The 23777-nt window shown below is 46.6% G+C and overlaps 1 protein-coding gene across 2 annotated transcripts in view; it reads left to right on the top strand.

The window, feature by feature from the left end:
- LOC141082544 (NXPE family member 1-like) overlaps nucleotides 1-23777 on the top strand; it is a 264550-nt gene that overhangs the window by 18613 nt on the left and 222160 nt on the right. Inside the window, exons 1-2 of one of the 2 annotated variants that reach the window (XM_073566465.1) lie at nucleotides 3661-3810; nucleotides 20988-21085. In XM_073566465.1, the coding sequence (XP_073422566.1) occupies nucleotides 20993-21085 (93 nt within the window). In that variant the 5' untranslated portion in view covers nucleotides 3661-3810; nucleotides 20988-20992. Of the gene's footprint in view, nucleotides 1-3660; nucleotides 3811-20987; nucleotides 21086-23777 lie in introns of those variants that run through there. The other variant, XM_073566464.1, reaches the window with a different exon arrangement.

The raw sequence follows: 23777 nt of genomic DNA, 5'->3' as shown, positions 1-23777 counted from the left end.
TAACTAAGCGGGTAATCTAGGACAAAATTAGATGAAAGAGGGTGATTACGTACCGACCATGCTGACACAATGGGAGGTGGAGAAATGAGATGTCCACATGAAGCAGGATTGGAAGAAGTGGCCGACTGGACAGATAAAGGGGGAAGTCTTAGACCATGAGGCCTTGCAACTTACCCAGGGTGCATTTGAAATTGGAGGGAAACCAAGAATGAAAATGAAACTAATGTACAGAATAACACTGCAGTTATATCTTTTGGCCACTAGATGGAGCTAATAGAATAATAAACATTAAACTGTATGGCAAACTGAGCATTCTAAACATACAGCAATGATTATATGGTATCAGAACAGGCAGTTAAGAGTCATTGATTATGTCGGAGACAGAACAGTGTAAGAAAGAGTGGTCCGGTCAGTTGGATGCAGTGAATAGCTGGAGAGAGAGAAAGGGTTAACAAGGGTTTACTGAACAGGCAATTAACAAGTAATACTCCACGCAGGGAGGCAAGACCAGTAAAGGAGCAGCGGAAATCACATGCAAACACAATTCTCGGGAATAAGATATATAAAAACGCGGGAACTTATCACTTGCAGTTCTTGCAGGTAAAGGGCTGGAAAATCTCCCGACGGCATCGCAAATCGTGGTAAAAGTCTCTAGCTCTGCTATGGAGATATGAAAAGTAGTGTCTCTCGGTGGAGCTGATGGATTCGGTCCTGCTTGACTTGAGTGCGCTGGGATGTGGAAACAGTCCTTTAGGTGGATTTCTCAAAAATGGTGCCGGACATGAGACATGGGCACGCTCACAGTCCGCGGCAGCTGGCGGCCTTGCGGAGTAGCCTCTAGGCAGTTTATCCTCTATCAACGGCAAAACAGGGGTATGCAAAAGTACAGGTCCAGTCGATAAATTAATAGCATCAAAGGCAGTCTTAAGGTCATCACGCTGAGGATTGAATGAGGTGGACCTGTCGGCGAGAGCAGCAGAGATTCCCGGAAAGTCTGCCCCGTCCCCATGTTCAGGTCTCCTTTTATACCCCGCACCCTATGCTGTCCAACAGAAAGGTCTCTCCCTCCTAGAAGAAACCTCCCCTGTTAGCATTGGTGACAGTCCTGATAGTTCCAAGTTATAAACCTAGCACTAAACTTTAGGATATTCTGAAGAACTAGATTATGGCCCGATGCTATCGCATCGGGAGGATGTGATAGCATCACAACCTCTTGCCATGTTAACCCTCAACACACACACTCCTCTCACCTTTCACCATCTCCACTCACTCTTTCACTCCACATACGACCCTTTCTCTCACACCGTCTCTCATACTCACGCCGTCATCGCCGCTGCTCCACGATCCCCGACATCTCCTTCCACCGGCACCATCCTGGATCCAGACGTTGTCCACGCCGGCGACATGTTCTTGCGGCGACGCCATTTAGGATCGGCGAAATCCCGCGATAGTCAAGATGGCGTCGCCGCAAGAACATGTCGCCGGCGTGGAGGACGTCGGGATCAAAAATGGCGTCAGCGAAATCTCGCGAGTTTTCGCCGACGCCATTTTGGATCCCAACATCGTCCTCGCCGGCGACATGTTCTTGCGGCGACGCCATCTTGAGTATCGCGGGATTTCGCCGATCCAAAATAGCGTCGCCGCAGGAACATGTCGCCGGCGTGGATGCCGTCGGGATCCAAAATGGCGTCGGCGAAATCTCGCGAGATTTCGCCGACGCCATTTTGGATCCAGACGGCATCCACGCCGGCGACATGTACTTGCGGCGACGCCATCTTGACTATCGGGGGATTTCACCGATCCAAAATGGCGTCGCCGCAAGAACATGTCGCCAGCGTGGACAACGTCTGGATCCAGGATGGCGCCGGCGGAAGAAGATGTCGGGCATCGTGGAGCAGCGGCGATGACGGCGTGAGTATGAGAGACGGAGTGAGAGAAAGGGTCGTATGTGGAGTGAAAGAGTGAGTGGAGATGGTGAAAGGTGAGAGGAGTGTGTGTTGAGGAGGAGTGGTGTGTTGAGGGTTAACATGGAAAGAGGTGTGCGGTGACGTCACCGGTTACAACTGGACGGAAGTTGTTACAACCGGAAGCAGCTTAGGGCATTTATTATTATAGATATTTATTGTAGTACGTAAAAAAACGTTTCGGTCAAATTTTGACCTTCTTCAGTTATGGAGTGATCCGTCCCACTGCCTGTTGTAGTATGCTTATACAGGCCAGTAGATGAGGCAACATATTATTATTATGCATTTATTTAGCACCATTTATTCCATAGCGCTTTACATGTGAAAAGGGGAAATATAGACAAGTATAATAAACATGTGTAAGACAAGGGGCACACAAGTACATAAGGAGAGGGGACCCTGCCCACGAGGGCTCACAGTCTACAGGGATGGGTCTGGATACAATAGGAGAGGGTAGAGCAGGTCGGGCGGTTGTTCAGTAGACCGAGGATCATTGCAGGCGGTAGGCTTGTCGGAACAGGTGCAGACATGCAGTGGATACTGTGTCTGAAGGCACATCCTGCCCCATCTACTGGCTGATAAATGGCTGTGGGACGGATGTCCCCAGTAAACAGCATACGTGCATATCTTGCCTCATCTATTGGCCTCTATAAGCATACTACAACAGGCAGTGGGATGGATCACCCCCTAACTGAAGGTCAAAATTTGACCGAAACTTTTTTACATACTATAATATTCTTCTGAATATCCTAAAGTTGAGTGCTAGGTTTATAACTTATAACTACTTGGTTTGGGAACCTATCCTTTAGCACCATTACTTAAGTTGTGCTCACGGTGTTTTTCCCTTCTAAGTCCTGATAGTTCCAGCCTTAAAGGGCACCAGACACCACTGACTATGTCTTGGCTCATCTTCTTACACCAGAGCCCTCCCATTCTAGCAAATCTGTCCATTTCACATGTGCAATCATGGTTCTAATCTGTGCAGTACGAATATCTTACACTGGCTGCTGTCTCCTCCTGCACCTATTCTTATTCATATTTATAACCACATAAGCTTCAAAACTATCTGTTACACTGTCTTGGTGTTTTATTTGATCTCTTAAATTGGATTGCAACCCAACTCTCTGCTCTAGAGCTGCCTCAACTCAAGGTGGATGTTATCAATTTCTTCCTGCTGATTTTGAAGTGCTTGCACACATACACATCCAACAGCAGCGGCAGCTTTGCTTTGTGCAGCATCATATTTTGAGAAATCAAATTTGATAATCGCTTCCAGGTGGCTATTGGGGCCCAGAGTCCGGAACTAGTAGCCCACTCTGGCAGAGATTTGGCATCAACATTATTACTCTGTTTCCCCTTCTTACTCTTAGCAAACAAATTAAGTTTAGCAAATATTTTTTATCCAAAGTAATCCCACTTCTGACACCAACTTTGTATTGCAATGGGTTTATAATTTGTAAGATTGTTAAGGATAAAAGAATTCATTTGCATTAACTGAGTGATCAATTAGTATTCTGCTTAAGAATTTAAAAGAAAATTTACAATGAAAGATTACAAATAACAACAAAGTTTCAAACAAAGTAAAAGAAGAATTAAACAGTAATTAAATCAATAAATGAGAGTAATTAAAATACTTAGCTTCATATAATAACAATTGTGGATGGTTGCACAACTGACCCAAAATGAGAATAATGTTGTTTCTGGACATTTCCAGATTCCAAGATGCCTTCTCAGCAAAGAAAAATCAGCTGACAGCATGTCAGTTCCAGGATGCACGTTCCAAGTCCAATGACCCAATCGGACATCAAGTGACAAAAACAATAGAAAGGAACAGCATCCAGTCCAGGTGATGAAAAAGAAAAAAGCCTTTATTCTGCCATGGAGGGACAGAGGGTAATGTCTTGATCTTCCAGATTCATGCAACGAATAAGCACAGCCCCATATCGCACAGTGGCCAGCATCCTGGCCACCACTAATCCGGTGGGCAGTTGTTCAGAAAAAGACGGCTCGACCTGTATTCCACTCCCTCCAGGAGGATGTGAGCTCAGACGGGCAGAGTGAGCACCGTTTGTCTGGGGGCAGTATGAGTTTGGACGAAGAAGGCACTATCACTTTACCAAGCACTCCCCCATTCTGATGCGACTCTTGAGCTTGCTCTGCCCACACTAACTGTTGGAAAATCTTCCTCTGAGGAGAGTGTGGGCTCCACTGTTTCAGGGTCTCATTGGCGGGTTCGTGAATGTGGAGACTTCCAAACTCCTATAAGACATTCATTCCCAATTTGATGGCGTGTCCATTGCTCACTCGCCCCTGTGTCAGCACCACACCCATCCTTCCAAGATCTTTGACGCAGATAGAGACCTGCATCCACGCCACTCCCATGACTGGGATAGACAGTTGTTTAGCAACCTTCAGTTTTATTACAGGGCCTCACGCCGGTTGTCTGGTTTCAGGAAAATTTTGCCTAAAATATGTTTCCGGCATTGTGGTCACCTGGGAGCCTGTGTCCACTAGACAGCGCACTGCACGACCTTCAAACTCAGTCCAAACCATTGGGCAAGGAGACACCAAATTTGCAGGACTTCCACTACTTCCTCGCATCTGTTCTCGCTCCGGGCGGCATCCGCCTGGCTCAGAGCCCTTTAGATTAACGGACAATGGGACTGGGTCCTCCCGCATATACTCCAGCGCAAAATGCCCACTTCTGCCACAATTGAAGCACGTGAGAGGTGTCTGCTGGCGGAGCATTCTGGAATCCCGCCAGGACTCGGGACCCTCCCAGGCCCAGGAAGCATTGGCAGCCTCTGTCTTTTTCCTGACCTCAGCTAATTCCCTTTTTATATTTTGAAGCTCCTTCCTCATTTCTTCCACCCATTGTGGTTCAGCAATAGCATTCACGGACACTTCCACACTCCGGACCTTCACCGCTGAGACTGTCACCCCCTGTGCCTGTTCATGTGTGCTAGCTTTGCTCCCTATTTCTGTCAAAGTCAAACGGGGGTTCACCTGTACACGCTCGCGCAGGGCCTGTTTTGTCAGGGCATCCCACAAGCCTGTCACTAAACGGTTTTGCAGCATTATGTCCGTCAGCCATATGCCCATGCCATCTTTTCGTACAATTGCAGTAGGCAATGCCTGTAAAGCGTTCATATACTGCATTACAGTCTCCCCCTCTCTCTGCATGCAGCTGAAGAGACGTGTCCTCAACTCCCCCACGTCAGTGGGGTCTCCGTGGGTCTTTTCTAATATCTGGAGTACTTTATTAAAAGTATTACGCACCCTGGGGGCACTTAACATAACCGAATCTCTGGCCTCCCTGTCTAATGACATAATAGCCACTTCAGCCTCCAGTGCAGTAGTCATGGGGTGCATTCTCATCATGCCCCGTATGTGTTCAGTCCATCTCCATAACATGGTGTTATTACCAGAGAATTTTGGCAAATTAAACAACATTGCCCCTAGTGAAATACTGGACCTGGGGCTGCCCCCAACTGCCTGGTCTGCCACCTCTGTGCTGTTAGACTGCCATCTACACCAAGTGAAGTATGCTAGCAGGAATGCGGGATGCAGTGACGAGCAGGAGGCACACCAAAAGTTAACAGGTGTTTTATGCAAGAATAAAAGTAGCAGTTTATGCTCCTCGCAGTGAGCGCGGGGATTACAATGGTAAAATGGTACGCAGTACACAGACAATGTGCAATAAACACTTTGCAGAGAGAAGAGTCAACAAATAAGATGTGAAAGCTTATCAGTTCATAGCTCCTAGATGGAGGGAGGTTGGAAGAGTCCCTAATGGCGGTGGAGGTGTTGCAAGACGGCATTCAAACGGTCCCGGATGAAGTTACCTCACAGTCGTTGTCCTGCAGCGATGCTCCTTGGCTTTTCTTGGTGAAGACTCTCAGTCCAGGTGCACGGAGGAGAATGAGTGAAGCACTCTGGCACTGAGTGCATAGTGTGAGATCCTGGGGCGCAGGCCCCGGAAGCACCCTTGCGTACAGGGTGGTAAAGAGGCTCCGTGGTGTTGAGCATGTCGGACCTGGTCGGGAACACCGGTCTGCGATGGCAGCTATGGTTCTCAGTCTGAGATTATAGGCGGTCAGATAGCGCACAATCAGCATGCAAGAGGGCGGAAGGCGGTTGACCTGGCTGAAAGGTTTGTCAGGCCGAGTGGAGACGGAGTCAACCTTCTTCCTAGGGGTCAGCTCTCCTCCCACCAAAAGCCCCGAAAGCGCGCGGCTCCCTTCCTTTTATCACTGACACGCCCCTTAAAGTCAGATGCTCAGGTCTGTCCAGGTCAGAAAGGTTTCCCCCCAGCAACGATGGTGACAAACCCGACAGTTTAAGCCCAGAGAGGCATGAAGTAGCCCTAGCCCGGTCGATCCTCCTACTCGATCAGCATAGAGATGATACTGGGAACCAAATCTGCTGATGGTTTGTCTAATTGGGGCAGTGTATAGAGAAAGAGAAGGGGGCCTAGGACTGAGCCCTGAGGAACCCTGACAATAAAGGGAAGAGGAGGGGAAAAAAGAGCCGCAATTGATTCAGTGAAGAAGCGGTCAGAAAGGTAGAAGGAGAATCAAGAGAGAGCAGTTTCTTTGTCGCCAAGAGAGCAGAGCATAGTGAGAAGGAACTGGTAATCCACAGTGTTAAATGCTGCTGAAAGATCCAGTAGAATCAATAGGGAGTAGTGATCACTACTTTTAGCTGTTAGTAGATAGATAATGACTTTATTTAGGGCAATTTCAGTAGAGTGTTGAGAGCAGAAACCAGATAGTAAAGGGTCAACAAGAGAATTATCTGAGAAATAGCAGATTAGAGGAGAGTGGGCTAAAGCCCCCGTTACACATAGCGATATCGCTAGCAATATTGCTGTAACGTCACCGATTTAGTGACGTAGCAGCGATATTGCTAGTGATATCACTATGTCTGATACTTACCTCCGACCGGCTCCCCTGCTGCTCATCGCTGATCGCACGAGAATGTCCTTTACCATTTCTCGTCTGGGGCTTCCTGCTGGGCTTCCTGTGGCGCCGACGAGTGATGCGTGGATGAGGGTGGGAGGATGTCAGGATTTCCGCGTCTGACAGGTAAGTAGTGACCCCCGACCCCTGCTATGTCGCTGGTGAGATCTGCCTGTGTGGCAGCTCACTAGCGACCACTTAGCGATGCACCAGCGATCCATATAGTTGTCGGGATCGCTGGTGCATCGCTAAGTGTAACGGTACCCTAAGTGTTCCAGGAGTTTAGAGATGAAGATGAGATAAGAGACTGGTCTATAGTTAGTACAGCTTTTTATTAAATGGGTTATGACAGCTTGTTTGAATGAGGAGGGAAAGATTCTGGAAGAAAGAGAGAGGTTAAATATTTAAATTAAATGGACTCTGCATCCAGGGAGAGGGACTGAAGAAGACATCAGGGAATAGGGTCATTGGTGCATGGTGAATAGGGTCATAGGTTGTAGGGCAAGAAGAAGAGAGGAGCCTGGTAACTTTTTGTGTAACAGATTCAAAGATGGAAAGTGAACTTGAGGCGCAGGAGGGAAGGGGATGTAAACTGTGAGGGGATTTGGTGAAAATGTCCTGATATGTTTTATTATTTTCTTGGAAATAAGCACTGAGGTTGGTGATGGGTACCTGTACTTTGATGCTTAGAAGTAAATGGAAAATTTTGAAAAGTTGTTTTGTATTGGCGGTTACTGTTGTGATGAGGGTGGTGAAGTAGGCTTCTTTGGCCGGATGGTGAGAAGAGTTCTAAGTAGAGTTGAGCGACTTTTGGTCTTTTAGGGTCGAGTTTCGTTTCATGAAACCCGACTTTTCCAAAAGTCGGGTCGAGCAAAATCAGCCGACTATAGGGAAATGTCGGGGGTCCGACCGAAACACGAAACCCAATGTAAGTCAATGGGGAATTAAAGTCGGCAGTGAGAGGAGGACAGGAAATACACCTACAGTGCCCATTTGAATGCCAAAAGCATCAATTCTTATTACTTAAGCTTGTCAACCTTAATTTACTTCATAATACTAGTTACGTACTGAAAAATGGGGGTTATTTGGCTACAGTGGCGGGGGGTAGGGCTGGCTCCAGGTTTTCGTGGGCCCAGGGCCAAAGAGCGCGCCTTTAACACATACCAGAACTCATGATGCTCCGATACGGCAGAGAAATAGCAGTATAGTACAATGAAAAATACTTCACTTCTTACATCTCATGAGTGATATCCATTTTAAATTCTCCAATACCTCCCAAAACGGACAGTATATAACTCCATTCAGTATTATGGCCAGCGCTTAGTGTGCTATACAGAGTAATGAGGCCCATATACACTCACTGGCCACTTTATTAGGTACACCATGCTAGTAACGGGTTGGACCCCCTTTTGCCTTCAGAACTGCCTCAATTCTTCGTGGCAGAGATTCAACAAGGTGCTGGAAGCATTCCTCAGAGATTTTGGACCATATTGACATGATGGCATCACACAGTTGGCGCAGATTTGTCGGCTGCACATCCCTGATGCGAATCTCCCGTTCCACCACATCCCAAAGATGCTCTATTGGATTGAGATCTGGTGACTGAGGAGGCCATTTGAGTACAGTGAACTCATTGTCATGTTCAAGAAACCAATCTGAGATGATTCGAGCTTTATGACATGGCGCATTATCCTGCTGAAAGTAGCCATCAGATGCCTGTTCTTAGCTGAGAGGAGTGGTACCCAGTGTGGTCTTCTGCTGCTGTAGCCCATCTGCCTCAAAGTTCGACGCACTGTGCGTTCAGAGATGCTCTTCTGCCTACCTTGGTTGTAACGGGTGGCAATTTGAGTCACTGTTGCCTTTCTATCAGCTCGAACCAGTATGCCCATTCTCCTCTGACCTCTGGCATCAACAAGGCATTTCCGGCCACAGAACTGCCGCTCACTGGATTTTTTTTCTTTTTCGGACCATTCTCTGTAAACCCTAGAGATGGTTGTGCGTGAAAATCCCAGTAGATCAGCAGTTTCTGAAATACTCAGACCAGCCCTTCTGGCACCAACAATCTTGCCACGTTCAAAGGCACTCAAATCACCTTTCTTCCCCATACTGATGCTCGGTTTGAACTGCAGGAGATTGTCTTGACCATGTCTACATGCCTAAATGCACTGAGTTGCCGCCATGTGATTGGCTGATTAGAAATTAAGTCTTAACACACAGTTGGACAGGTGTACCTAATAAAGTGGCCAGTGAGTGTATTTCTCCATATGGAATCATTGATCCCATATAATGTTTCAAACCGTATATGATGAGCTCCACATAATGCTATAGTATATGTTGGTCCCTATGGATGAAGCTCCACTGTCTTATGGGCCCAAATAATGCTCCATATATAATGGGCCCCATTTCTACTGCTCCAGTGTATAATGGGCCCTGTAAATGCTGCTCCAGTGTCTGATGTCCACCTTTGGAATGCTCCAGTGTATGGTGGGCCCCATATATCATTCACCAGAGTATAGTGCTCCCCAAAAATTGCTGTCCCAACCTTGAAAACAATTACATAAGTCTCCTTGCTAGGGAATCCCAGCACTACTCTGAACTCCTTGTCGTCCCCATCTTCCATCTCACTGCACTTGGCTGTTTAGGCCCTCCCACCGGCAGAGACACTTTTGCGTACTATGCGGTGCCCTGTGCCAGTGCCATCGCCCATGAGTATGCCACTCCCACCTGCTCAAGGAACCTGCACTTTCATCTGCACCTTCCTCTTTGTCACCGTGTAAGGTGGTATAGTATGTGGGAAGGGGAACCTGAGTTTCCTCTGGGTCAGATTCTGGCAGTGTAGAGTGCGAGGGGAATGTAGTGGTCTGGGTCAATGTACCAGCAGCATCATCCAGCAGTGGCTGGACCTCAGTGCACTTGTGGCGTCCCCAAGAGTACGGTCGCCACTGTGGCATTACCTTCCTCCTAGGGAGTGTGTTGTCAAGCTTGGGAGTAACGAAGGATCTCTCTAGAAGTGAAACCAACACCCAACACATTTCCCACTCCAGGCTAGCAGGGAGACCTCTGAACCTGACTGCTGAGGAGCTGCTCTCTGTGGTCGGGAGGAGGTAAGTTAGGGCACTCTGTGCAGGGAAGGGGCAGTGTGTGGACGTGAGAAGGGGAGCTGGAGGATGAGCAGAGTTAAGGCTCACTCCTAGCTGGAGCGCATGGTCCCGATTCCGGTCTCCGAGTTTGTAGGGACACTGACGTTCCTGCAGCAGAAACCGGGGGAAGTAGCAGCTATAAATGCTCTGTACCCAACTAAGGCTCGGAGGCCCCAGCATCGACGTGTGGGAGCCTGAAGGAAAAGGCTACAGCTGTCTGCCATACAAGTAAAGTCTGAGGAACATCTGTTAGACAGGAGGCGCTTCAGTGAACCACGGTCCTGTGAGTGCTTCCCCCACAAGCGCTAGAAAGGAGACGTTCAGGAAGGTACATGTTGGTGGAGTGTTGGAAGGGAGCTTTCCATTCTGGTCCCGGAGGTTGGCAGAGGTCCTGACCCGGAGGACACTGCACGGAGGCAGGCATCTGTGTAACCTGCAGACTGTGAGAAAAGCTTTGGAACTGCACGCTCTGGGGTCCTACAGTTATTCCAGCACCGCTACATCTGGGTACCAGCACCTACACCGCCTGTGCCTTTCCCCCATCACTACATCTATACTTCCCTGGGACTCCAGCTCCACCTGTGAGGAGCTTCACCATCTTTGCTGCACAACACCATCAGTCCCAGAGGATCTGCATGCAGCGTCGGCCTAACATCTATGTTGCCGAACACCACAGGTGGCATCAAACTATCTATATAAACTCTTTACCATTATACCACGCCATTTACATGGGCGCCCAGGGCCACCGTCCGGGTCACCGCTGCTGTGACACATCCCACTGACACCGGCCCGGTACCGAGTACCCCACAGCCCTGGGAGGGCGACCCATATGCCGAATGCTGATCGGGCGGCGTTATTCCCACGAACCTCCAAACAGCGTCCATGAAGGCAAAGTTTTTTGGTTTCCGGGGTCAGTATGATTGCAAAGCTGAACCTTAAAGGAATGTCCAAAAGGGCACCACCAGGAGTGGAGCCTGTGGCTTAATTGGACTCCACCCGGGAAACCACAACCATGCCACCTAAAGAAAAGATGCACACTTTGAAAGCTTTGTCGATTCTGTGTGTGGTGTGGTATGTGTGTTTGTAGTTGTGCTAGCAATTTCTCAGCTTTATTCCGTTAACAATCAAGACTCCGGCATGCCCCCGCAGTACGCGTCAAGCTTACTAGAGGGATAAGCGAGGCTCTGGCACGTGAGATCGAGCAATAACAGCATTCCCGTACATGTCCAGGGCTGCATGCACGCTACACTGAAAGGACCAGCTTTTGTCGCTTACAGGTGCAGTTAACCTGCTGAACTCCGTTAGTGATGGGGATCTGGGATTCAGATTATTCCCCGCGAACGAACGATGATTTCCCAGTAAGTTCAGGTCAACCGCAATTCCGGAGTTAGGCCTAACCGTCATTCCTGAAAAAATTACGTGTCCAAACCACAGGTGCTGTAGCTTGCTTAACAGCTCGGCAGCCGTTCTCAGGCCCTGTATGGATTCAACAACATTGTAGAAAGTTGATAAAGGGTACAGTTTCACCGGATAACACGTATATATGTAGCCTAGTTTACACATTAAAAAAATATGTCTAAAGATCAGGAGGCAGACTCAGATGCTCTCAGGCCCAGTATGGATTTGACCAGATTGTACAAAGTTGAGAAAGGGTACTTTATCACTGGATAGCAGGTATATATAGCATAGTTTAAACATGTAAAATCTCCGTGTTCTCAGCATGGATTACACAGCAATCCAAAAAGTGGAAAAAAGGAAATGCATTTGAGGCGTACACAACTATATACTTTTGGTGTTATTTTTAAATCTTCATATATATTTCTGTCTCAGTAATACAGTCCAGCCTCTCCGCAATAGGAAATGAGATGCATACAATTACTGACATAAAGGCTAGTGATTGCAGAAATCTAGGAATTACTATTCACGGGAAAAACTTCTGTCACAATTCTCATAGGCGATGCTGACCCTCAATTAATTTTTGTGTGTTGAGACAGTGAAAACATTTTTTTGTGAATAAAGTCTTGCTGTATCGCACTTCCGTTGATTCCATCACTGTTACTCATCTCAATCAAATTTTTATCACAGGAAGCGATGTAAACATGGTGCTCACTGGCTATCATGATCTGTCACGTAACTTTGGAGTGCAAAAGACAGAAGCCACAGGCCGTAGGCGATTCTATTTGATTGGCATGAGAGGGCACATTTTAAAATGTGCGCCGGAATGTCACACGTTTGTGAGTAGGAAAACTGTGAAAGCTGATGATAAACAACCACTGCATGTCATTGTGAGTCGACGTCCATAAGAAATGGAAGCCATTGATCATCTGGAGCTGTAGCCCGGCCAGCAGGACAGGGCATAGCTACATCTTAACCATCATCTTTCAGTTCAATCAATTTGTAGTGGCACTCCCAGTGAAGGATTTGACAGCCCAGACTACACAGCGGAGGAGCAGGGAGAGGTAAACATTGCAAATGCTGGGGCCCTGCCCAAGCAAGGGGGGCACACTCGTGGGCGTCGGTACTGGCACTGGGCCCCTCATAGTATGGCGGTGTGTCTGACGGCGGGTGTGCACCACCACCGTCAGAGACACTTGATTGCACTATGAGGGACCCTGTGCCAGTGCCCGCGCCCAAGAGTCGGCCTACCCACCTGTCTAGGGCAACGGCGCTCGCACGGTTTCGTGCGCTAGGTGGTGACCCCGGCCATGGGGGGGGCAGCCCAGTTAGGGCGGTTTACAAAGTGGCATATGTTGATGTGGGACATTCAGCTGCTGCAAAAGGCGAAATAGGTCAAGTTCGCGGAATAGGAGGAGGACCAAAGCAAGCCATTTTTCTGGCAACCTATGTGTCATCAAGGGAAGGTTGGACAAAATCCTTGGAAACCCATGCATGGTTCATTTTAATGAAGGTTAGATCATCCACATTATGGGTTGACGGACGGGTCCTTTTTTCTGTCAGGATTGATCCAGCTGCACTGAATACTCTTTCCGATAGCACACTTGCAGCTGGGCAAGCGAGCTCCTGTAAGGCATATTGTGCCAATTCAGGCCAGGTGTCCAGTTTAGCGGCCCAATAATCAAAGGGGAATGACCTGTGCGGGAGAACATCGATATGGGAGGAAAAGTAGTTTGTAACCATAGTTGACAACTGCTGTCTCCTGTCACTTTCCATCGATGCAGTATTACCAGTTGTGTGAGCGGTACTTGAAAAATCAGTCCACAATATTGTCACGAAACCCCTGTCTCCAACGCCACTTCTGCTGTGTGCACCACGAACACCTCTGCCAAGCTGCCCCCTGCCCGTACGGCTCGTGTGAGAACCATCACCGCTGCTGTGTACTGGGAATGCCTCAAACAACCGGTTTACCAGAGTTGCTTGTTTATTAGCCAATATTAGGTCAAGGTTCTCGTGTGGCGTGATGTTTTGTAATTTGCTTTTATAGCGTGGATCCAGGATGCTGGCCAACCAGTAGTCGTCATCGTTCTTCATTTTGGCAATGCGGGGGTCCCTTTTTATAATCTGCAAGGCATAATCTGACATGTGTACCAATGTTCCCGGTGTCAATGATGCACTGCGAGTGCTGGTTGGAGGAGCACTTTCTGGCAAATCCACATCCCTCCAGTCATGCACAAACCCTGTACCAGACCTTGCCATGCCAACATTTTCACTTGCCCCACGAGATGCATCCTCCTCCCCTAAGTAATCATCCCCATCATCCTCCTCCTCCTCCTCTTCTTCCTCCATTTCGTCCAGGAGAGGTCCCTGAGCAGACAATGGCTGAATGTCATCAAGGATTCCCTCCTCCTCTTCCTCCTCGTCAACATTGGCTGCAGACGCCTGCTCCTTAAGGTGCATCAAAGTTTGCATGAGCAGACGCATAAGTGGGATGCTCATGCTTAGGATGGCGTCGTCTGTGCTTACCAGCCGTGTGCATTCCTCAAAACACTGAAGGACTTTACAGAGGTATTTCAGCTTCGACCACTGCACACCTGAAAACTCCATGTCTGCTCTCAAAGTGCCTGGCCGTGTATCCTCCCACAAAGGCATTATGGCCTGCCTCTGTTCGCACAGCCGCTCAACTGTTGTGAGTTCATTTTCCCCTTCACCATTGAGGTCTGATGAACTCCCTCTTCTGGTGAGGGAAGGTAGTGAGGCTGATTACCAAGCACCTGAGCAGGATGATGATGACTGGGTGACTGGAATTGCTGACTGGATATAATGCAGCCTACGTCCTTCTGCCTTGCTGGTGATTTCTCAGAGGGATTCTAGGAGACCAGTGTGATTCCTGCTCCTCAAAAGCTAAGTTTTCTGCTCTGCTTTTTGCATTTGTGTTTTGGTTTTGTTTTGCCTTGTTTTTCTGGATTTCTGCCATTCCCTGCTGGAGTGAGCTGAATTCCTTTTTGCTCTGTCTTCAGAAAATACCGGAGTACTGATATAGTCTTTTTGAAGCCTAGCGTCTTCAGGGCTTTTTTCCCTATCAGTCTGTTGGCTCTTGTTTTGATAGGGTTTTGGCGGCTTGCAGACAGTAGCTTTTCTATCCTGTCCTTTTTAGTTAGCTTGGGCCCCATCATTTGCTCAGCCTATCTTTCTATCTGTGTGAGTGTTTTTTCATCTTGCTTCACCGTCATTATATGTTGGGGGCTGCCTATTGCTTTGGGGTCTGCTCTGGGGCAGTTTAGATTTCCCTTTCCGTCTTTAGGCTATTTAGTTCTCCGGCTGTGATTGAGGGGTCTCGGGCACCGTAGGAACCCCCCACGGCTACTGCTAGTTGTTGTTGATAGGTTCAGGGGTCTGCAATCCGATAGCTGCCAACTTGTCTGGTTTTCTGGACTTAGCTAATATTTCTGTTTTTGCCTCCTACGGTGACTCGTTCATAACACTCAACCATGTGCAGAGTGGAGTTCCACCTTGTTGCAATATCGATAATGAGGCGGTGGTTGGGAAGGTGGAGCAATCGCTGCAGCTTCTGCGTACGAATGGAGTGTACAGGCGACCGGCGGATGTGCGCGCACAGTCTTCGCACCTTCTGGAGCAGGGCTGTTAACTCCGGATAATTGTTGAGGAAGCACTGCACCACCAGGTTCAAGGTGTGAGCCAAGCAAGGTATGTGGCTGAGTTTTGAAAGGGCTATGGCTGCCACAAAATTACGGCCGTTATCACTAACTACCTTGCCTGCCTCAAGATGTATACTGCGCAGCCATGACTAAGTTTGTCGCTGAAAGTACTCGGCCAGCACCTCCGCGGTGTGTCTGTCGCCCAAACACATCATCTGCAACACAGCCTGCTGACGCTTTCCATTAGCTGCTCGATAGGGGGACACCTCGTGTGCAACAGTGGCAGCTGCAGATGGAGTGCTCGTACGACTGCGCTCTGTGGACGGGCTTTCGCTTCTGGAGGAGGAGGAGGAGGGTCGAACGCCTACAGCCAACTGTTTCCTATACCATGGGCTAGGCAGCACTGTCCCACCACCGCTGTCCCCTGTGGACCCTGCATCCACCACATTAACCCAGTGCGCAGTGATAGACATGTAACGGCCCTGGCCATGCCGACTGGACCATGCATCAGTTGTGAGGTGCATCTTTCCACTCACTGACTGCTTGAGTGCATGGACAATGCGGTCTTTCACATGATGGTGGAGGGCTGGGATGGCTTTGCGAGAGAAGAAGTGGCGATTGGGTAGGTCATAGCGTGGTACTCTATAGGCCATGAGTTCGCGGAAAGCTGCGCTTTCCACCAACCGATAGGGCATCATCTCTAACGAGATTAGTTTGGCAATGTGGGCGTTCAAACCCAGTGTACGCGGATGAGAGACTGAGTACTTTCTTGACCTACTCATAGTCTCTGGGAGGGTGAGCTGGACTTGAGAGCTGCATATGGTGGAACTAACGGTGGACAGGGCGGACTGAGAGAGTGTTGATGATGGTGATGGAGTTGGTGTTCTTTCTGATGGCCTAGATTCAGTCTTTCGTTGATATAACAGTGGGATTCCCTGACTGCTTTGGCCTTGCAACAACACCTCAACATTTGCTGCTGTGCTAACCGGTGGGCTTACAGTTGGGGGAAACAATGTAGCGTTGCTGAATACCTTCTTTGTGATCAGTTGCACATGTGGTACTTGAGGTTTGGTGTTGTGTCCACGCTTGCAAGTGCATGCTGGTTAAATGTCTAAGCATGCAACTGGTATTCAAATTTTTCAGCTAAAGGTCTTTGCGCACTTCTTACAGATAACCTTGGCCTGATCATGAGGATTTTGTTCAAAAAAGTGCCACACTGCACTCTTTCTACTTTGGAAGACATTTTGCGGCCTAGCACGCTGTGCTATTTTGACCGTCTGGACAAGCTGTCCAGCAACTCTTTTGATTTTTGGAACCTGTCTTTGGAGTGCTCCGGGCCTGCCAGATAACAGCTGTTGCGATGAAGTCTGCTGTGGATGCTCCTCCTCCTCATCTGAGCTATTGGAAGCAGCACCCTCTTCCCCCAATGGATGCCAATCTGGGTCAACAACTGGGTCATCCATCACCTCCTCTTCAATGTCATGTGCACCTTCCTCTGTGTCACCGTGTATGGTGGTATAGTATGTGGGAAGGGGCACCTGAGTCTCATCAGGGTCAGAACCTGGCTCATTACACTGCGAGGACAATGTAGTGCTCTGAGTGAATGTACCAGCAGAATCATCTATCAGTGGCTGTGCATCAGTGCACTCCATGTCAGATTCATCTTGGCCTGGGTAATTCACCATTTCACTTGATAACCCAGGCATGGTATGTGAAAACAGCTCCATGGAGTAATCAGTTGTATGGCCTGCGTCATCCTTCAATCTTGGTTGGGGTGAAGAACACAAGGAAAGATGTGGTTCATGAACATGAGCCTCCAATGACGACTCAGTGCTTTTATTTTTTACAACTTCAGAAGAGGAGGCAATAGAGCTGGAGGATGAGTCAGCAATGTAAGCCAAAACTTTTTCCTGAAGCTCTGGCTTTAAAAGCGGTTTGCCAACTCCTAGAAAACTAAGCCTTCGAGTCCTTGTGTAGCCAGACGATAACGCAGGCTCAACACCTCCTGCATTCGGTCCTATTTTGCTTTTGCCACTACCATCAGATCCACCACCAACACCATCATTACCAGCTGGCAACCCCCGCCCAATTCCACGGCCTCTTCCACCAGCCTTCCTCATTTTTGGTAAAAATGTACACAAAATCCCACAAACTATATAGTAATGTAAAACAAGGTACAAGGTGTATATAGGAGAGGGGAGATGTAGAATTTCTGAACACACTTGTGGACACTTGGATTGTGTGAGGCCCAGTGAATATCACACCGCTATGTCACAGGCTTAATGTCGCAGGTGTGAAAAATGTCACTATAGGACAGGGGAGATGTAGAATTTCTGAACACACTTGTGGACACTGTTGGGTTGTGTGAGGCCCAGTGAATATCACACCGCTATATCACAGGCTCAATGTCGCAGGTGTGAAAAATGTCACTAGAGGACAGGGGAGATGTAGAATTTCTGAACACACTTGTGGACACTGTTGGATTGTGTGAGGCCCAGTGAATATCACACCGCTATGTCACAGGCTCAATGTCGCAGGTGTGAAAAATGTCACTATAGGACTAGGGAGATGTAGAATTTCTGAACACACTTGTGGACACTGTTGGATTGTGTGAGTCCCAGTGAATATCACACCGCTATGTCACAGTCTCAATGTTGCAGGTGTGAAAAATGTCACTATAGGACAGGGGAGATGTAGAATTTCTGAACACACTTGTGGACACTGTTGGATTGTGTGGGGCCCAGTGAATATCACACCGCTATGTCACAGGCTCAATGTTGCAGGTGTGAAAAATGTCACTATAGGACAGGGGAGATGTAGAATTTCTGAACACACTTGTGGACACTGTTGGATTGTGTGAGGCCCAGTGAATATCACACCGCTATGTCACAGGCAGAAATTGGCTAGTGTATGACAAACTACAAGGTGTATATAGAATTGGGCAGAATAGGAATCTCCCTAGAGTGTAGGTCTGTAAGAACGGAACATGTCCTCGACTTATTCTTACAGAGTCACACACAGATAGCTTCACTGTGGCCGTGATAACAGCCGTTACATGGTACTGAGAGAGGAGCGTGCACGTACACCGCTGTCCGGTGTCTGTAAAATTGTCAAGCTCCGTGTTTTTTAAGTTTACGGACTGACACACGCTGTCTCTCTATAGTTTTGAATGTGATCAAACAGCAAATATACTTAACTGTTTGAAAAACAGACAAAACTAGAAGGTGGAGGTCTGTAAGAACGGAACATGTCCTCGACTTATTCTTACAGAGTGTTTTTTATTAGAGTCACACACAGATAGCTTCACTGTGCCCGTGATAACAGCCGTTACACGGTACTGTGTGAGGAGCGTACACCGCTGTATGGTGTGAAAAAATGCACGCTCAGTACCTCACCAGGACAAGAAAAAAAAATTTGGATTGCTTTTAAAAAAGCAGTTTGCAGAGCAGTGGGAAAACAGCAATGCAGCTATCAGGAAGCCTTATAAGGCAGCCTAACAACCAACACAGCTGATCCAGCAAAATATAGCCTCCACTTGCACTGCACACACAGTGACTGGTGTGTTGTACAGGCAAAATCGCTAGCAGCAGAAGCAGTTTTTGGTGTCTTCTTCCCTGCCTAATGCTCTCCCTACAGAATCATCAGCAGCAGCAGCTCTCCCTATTCTGAGATCAGCATGAGTAACATGGTGGTCGGTGTGCACGCCCTTTTATACCCCCTGTGACGCCCCCCAAAGCAAGCCAATCACTTGCATGCCCTTCTCAAAGTTGGTGGTGACCCCTGCCTATGTCATCACGTTGCCCACAGTGTCCGTGGATCCTGATTGGCTGAAAAAGGGCGGAAAACAAACTTTTGAAACGCGACTTTGGCGCTAAAGTCGCCGAGTTCGTGGCCGACCTCACCCTAGGGTCGGGTTTCGTTTCATGAAACCCGACTTTACCAACAGTCGGCGACTTTTGAAATTTTTCGACCCGTTTCGCTCAACTCTAGTTCTAAGTTTTAAGCAAGAACTTATAGTGGATGAAGTGTTCTGCTAAAAGTGATTTTAATGCTCAGTACTTTTAGAGCACTGTTGGAAAAAACCTGTTTGCAGCGTTTGCCAGTGCTGCCGCCATCTGTGCTGGGTCTGTCAGCATGCAGCAGGTGCTGCTTCAGCCAAAGTACTTTCCCATGTTTTTTCATAATGTGACAATGCTAAGTCTGGGCAGGAGATGGAGGTGGATGAAGTTAAAGATGGATGTAGATTGATCATAAGCTACGGGGTATTGAAGGCACATAGATTTCTGTATGTGTGGTAAGTAGGGGTGTCCTGAAGGGATGAGAGTTTAAAACCAAGGTTAAGAGTGGAGAGGTCAGCCAGGCCTGGTATGCAAGCCGGGTCGATAACGGGTGAGACAGAACAAACATGCACCCATGGGAACCAGACACAAGCAGTTGATTGGGTAAGGAGTGATGGGAGGTGTTGCCTATAAACCTGCTGCCGACCATGGATAGGCTAAGGAAAGAAAACCCTACAGGATACAGGGGGGATAAATTCCCGTAGGATCTAGCCGCACCTCCCTATAGCTGGGTGGATATTCTCTAGGACCAGAGCTGGCAGTGAGCACAAGGCAGCTCAGGGAGATGATCTGACGATGGAGAAGCAGAATGGTGCATGCAGTGAATCAGGTGGTGCTGAGAAGGCGTGCGAGATGCTGGCATGACAACAGTAGGAATTGGGTGCCAAATACTGCCTAGAGGCACACCGAGGGATTCACCTGTTCCCCTGTGGGCAAGTCTGTGCCTATAGATAGATAGATTAGAGACATAGATATATATATATGGTATAAATTCCAAACAACGAAAGAAACCAAAAAAATGTCCAATAATAATTTATTAAGTAAGTATAATTAAAAATAAATAATAGATAATACAGGGGGAGAGGCCAATGCCATGGAATAGGCACAACCGGGGACAATAATGAGTTCTATGCCATATATAAAATAGAATTCATATAACACAATGCAAGAGCTAGAATAAATGAATAAAGTGCTTGTGCTGAATTACAACATAAATGTGCCAACAACCATATAAAACTCATTTATATATAAAGTGCTAATGCATATAAATCAGTGCAGCAACAGTTAACAAAATGTGAAAAATATCACAATAAATAAAATGCGATGCAAAAAGAGCTATGTAGGAGCTCCAATCCAACATGTGAACGTGTTAATTAACTCCAGAGGCAAAAGAAAAGTGTAAGTATAAGAGCTAAGTGCTATACCTCTTGTGCTGCTGAAGTCCCCGGGATGTGCCAGCCTCGACGCGCATTTCGGGGTACCTTCATCAGGGTGTGGCCTCATCCAGGCGTGAGAGGGTATAAAAGGGCAAAGCAACCAATAAGATATGAGTAAGTGTTGTGTGACACCCGGGGACTTCAGCAGAACAAGAGGTATAGCACTTAGCTCTTATACTTACACTTTTCTTTTGCCTCTGGAGTTAAGCACTTTATTCATTTATTCTACCTATTGCATTGTGTTATATGAATTCTATTTTATATATGGCATAGAACTCATTATTGTCCCCGGTTGTGCCTATTCCTTGGCATTGGCCTCTCCCCCTGTATTATCTATTATTTATTTTGAATTATACTTAATTAATAAATTGATTATTATTGGACATTTTTTCGGTTTCTTTCATTGTTTGGATTTTAATTGTCCAAGTTGTCCTTGAACTTTTCCATGAGTGCAATAACTTTATTGTTATTGTTTATTGGTGATCTTAATACTGCACTTTTCCTTGAGTCATTTTAATATGGTATAAAGGTAGAATAAGAGAGAGATTAAAAAAAATGTATATAGATGTTTAATAATTGATTTTTATTTGTAGACATAATGAACTACCTCCTATCGTACAAAGGTTATCTGATATCATTAGCTGTATTCTGTCTCCTGATTGGCATAATTTATCATCAAAATTTAAAAAAGGTAAGACCTAAAATAATTTAATCATGTTTATTATTTATTGTCATTTTTATTGGTGATAATTTACTTACGTGTATTTTAAAATAACATTAACAGCAGCATATCATCTGAAAGTTCACAAGTGCATCAATGCAATTCTTTGGTGTAATTGGATCACAAATGGAAATTCAGCAAACTCTCATTTGTGTTCTGCAATCACATCACTGACACATTAATAATTGCTTCTTTGTTATCTGAAAAGTAACAGTAAACAATGGCACGTAGCATTGCTGTGTTCCAGTATCATGCAGTGTGTTGGGGCATACATGCTAGGTTGCTTTCTTGGACTGGATCATTGATAGAGCAGCAGTTAATGTTCAAAACTATCTAAGTTTATTCTGATCTTATTATTTTTGTGTGCACTGCATACACCAGAAACTCTTAGTGACTGAGACAATTTAAAGCCAAATTTTCCATTTCTTAGCACTGTCACTTTATGAGGTAATAACTCGGATCCCACTGATTTTGAGAATGTTTTCTTGAGACATATTGTTCTTCATGATAGTGGTAACATTTATTAGATATGACTTGCATTTATTAAAAATATGGAAATTTGGCAAAAAATTTTAAAATGGTGCAATTTTGAAACTTTTAATTTTTATGCCCTTAAATCATGTCACACAAAATAGCTAAAGGGGACCTGTCACCAGAAATAACACTATTTACCTGTAGATGTGCAATTAATCTACAGGTTAACAGCATAGGCACACCCCCGGCCCTGACTGACAGCTGAGTCTCAATGTAGAGTAAGTGTCAGTCAGGGCTGGGGGTGGTTACAGCGGCCGCTGTGTATACTCAGAGCGGTGACTGAATCAGCGCCACCACCATGACTGAATACCAAATGCTGCTGGGAGGAATAAAGATCATTTTCTCCCCGCTGCGTACAACTGCGTGCAGGCGCCGGACAGCATCATAACGCTGTTAACATTAACCCCATATCTGCAGGTGAACAGCGTTATTCCCAGTGACAGGTTCCCTTTAATAAATAACATTTCCCACATGTATACTTTACATTGCCACAATTTTTGAAACATAATTTTTTTAATCAAGTTATTTGTATTAAGTTTTTGAGGAATGGGATACACTGCACACAAATTATATATGCAGCAACCAATTTATTTAATTTACTTAAAGAGGAAGTAACATAAGAGAGGGGTGAAAGGGAAGGTGATTAAGGGAGAAGAAAGGGGAGTCTTACATCTAGCAAAAAAACTAAACACCAAAGAAAACAAAAATAACCAAATAAAGGCGAACTGAGCCAAAGTACTCAGAAAATATAAAGCACTCAAAAAATATTTATAATACGATAATATGGTTTCTGTGTTTCAATCTGAAGTGGGAGAAGAAATGGAAGAGACTCTTAGGCTACTTTCACACATCAGGTTTTCGGCGTCAGGCGCGATCCGGCGTCGTGCCGGAACGCCGGATCCGGCAAATGTTTCGTAAAACCGGATGTGACGGATCCGGTTTTCTGGCGGATCCGTCTTTTTCTGGACAGACAAAACCGGATCCGTCTCATCCGGTTCATCCGTTTTTCTATCCGTTTTTCGACGGATTACGCCGGATCCGGTTTTTAAAATTGACCCTTGTGGCCTTCCGAACAGGATTGGCTACTGGAAAACTATATATAGCATGTTCCTACAGCCCTTCTTTGACAGGTTGTAGAGGAGAAAGTGCAGGTTGGAGAGAAGAGCAAGTTACTGGCGAAGATGGATGTTGTCATTGGAAATATTTTGAAGAATTTGGCGGATTTTACAGCGGAGGCAAATCGTTTGAGGGTGATTGTTCTGGAGAAGGAGAGAGCGAGACAGCAGCGCATCAGGCATCGTAGACGACGTTTGTGGATCCACCCCATCACAGCCAAGAGAATGACGCGTGGAGTCTATTCTACACTATGCATGGACCTTCGACGAAACCCAGATACATTTTTTGGATATGTTAGGATGAAAATGGAGAATTTTGATTACTTGGTGGAGCGCATTGCACACCTCATAAGAAAAGCGGACACCTATTGCCGCTTCTCTGTTTCACCCGCAGAGCGTCTGATGGTGACTTTAAGGTAAGCCACATTTATTGGATATGATCGCATCAGAGCACACTTTCACTGCAATCTTGTTGGTGGTAATTTGTATCTCCAAGTGTTATAGGTCAGTTTTGGTATGTAATGCTGTGATTTAAAACTAATTTATTGTTTTTTAATTCCCCACAGATTTCTTGCAACTGGAGAATCCCTTTCGTCACTGCATTTCCAGTACAGACTCGGGATTTCCACCATATCTGGAATAGTGAAGTACACATGCCGTGCACTGTGGGACTCCTTAGCTGAAGAGTTTTTACCAGAGCCCACAACAGAGAGGTGGATTGAAATTGCTGACAAGTTTCAACAGATATGTCAGTTTCCAAACTGCTTGGGCGCTGTGGACGGGAAACATATCCGCATTGTAAAGCCAGCTGGATCGGGATCGGAATATTTCAATTACAAGAAATATTTTTCAATTGTCCTCATGGCCATCGCTGACGCGGAATACAAATTTATTGCGGTTGATATTGGGGCCTATGGCCGCTCCAATGACTCTCAAGTTTTCAAACTGTCTGCCATGGGGCGTAAACTGTATGGAAACACCTTCCAGTTCCCACCACCTAGACCGCTGCCGCA

The sequence above is a fragment of the Dendrobates tinctorius genome, unplaced genomic scaffold (genome assembly GCF_039654945.1).
Source record: "Dendrobates tinctorius isolate UK_male_01 unplaced genomic scaffold, ASM3965494v1 ptg000018l, whole genome shotgun sequence".
In the NCBI taxonomy this organism is placed as follows: Eukaryota; Metazoa; Chordata; class Amphibia; order Anura; family Dendrobatidae; genus Dendrobates; species Dendrobates tinctorius.
The sequence above is the reverse complement of the archived record's forward strand: the minus strand, read 5'-3'. Positions and strand labels throughout refer to the sequence as shown.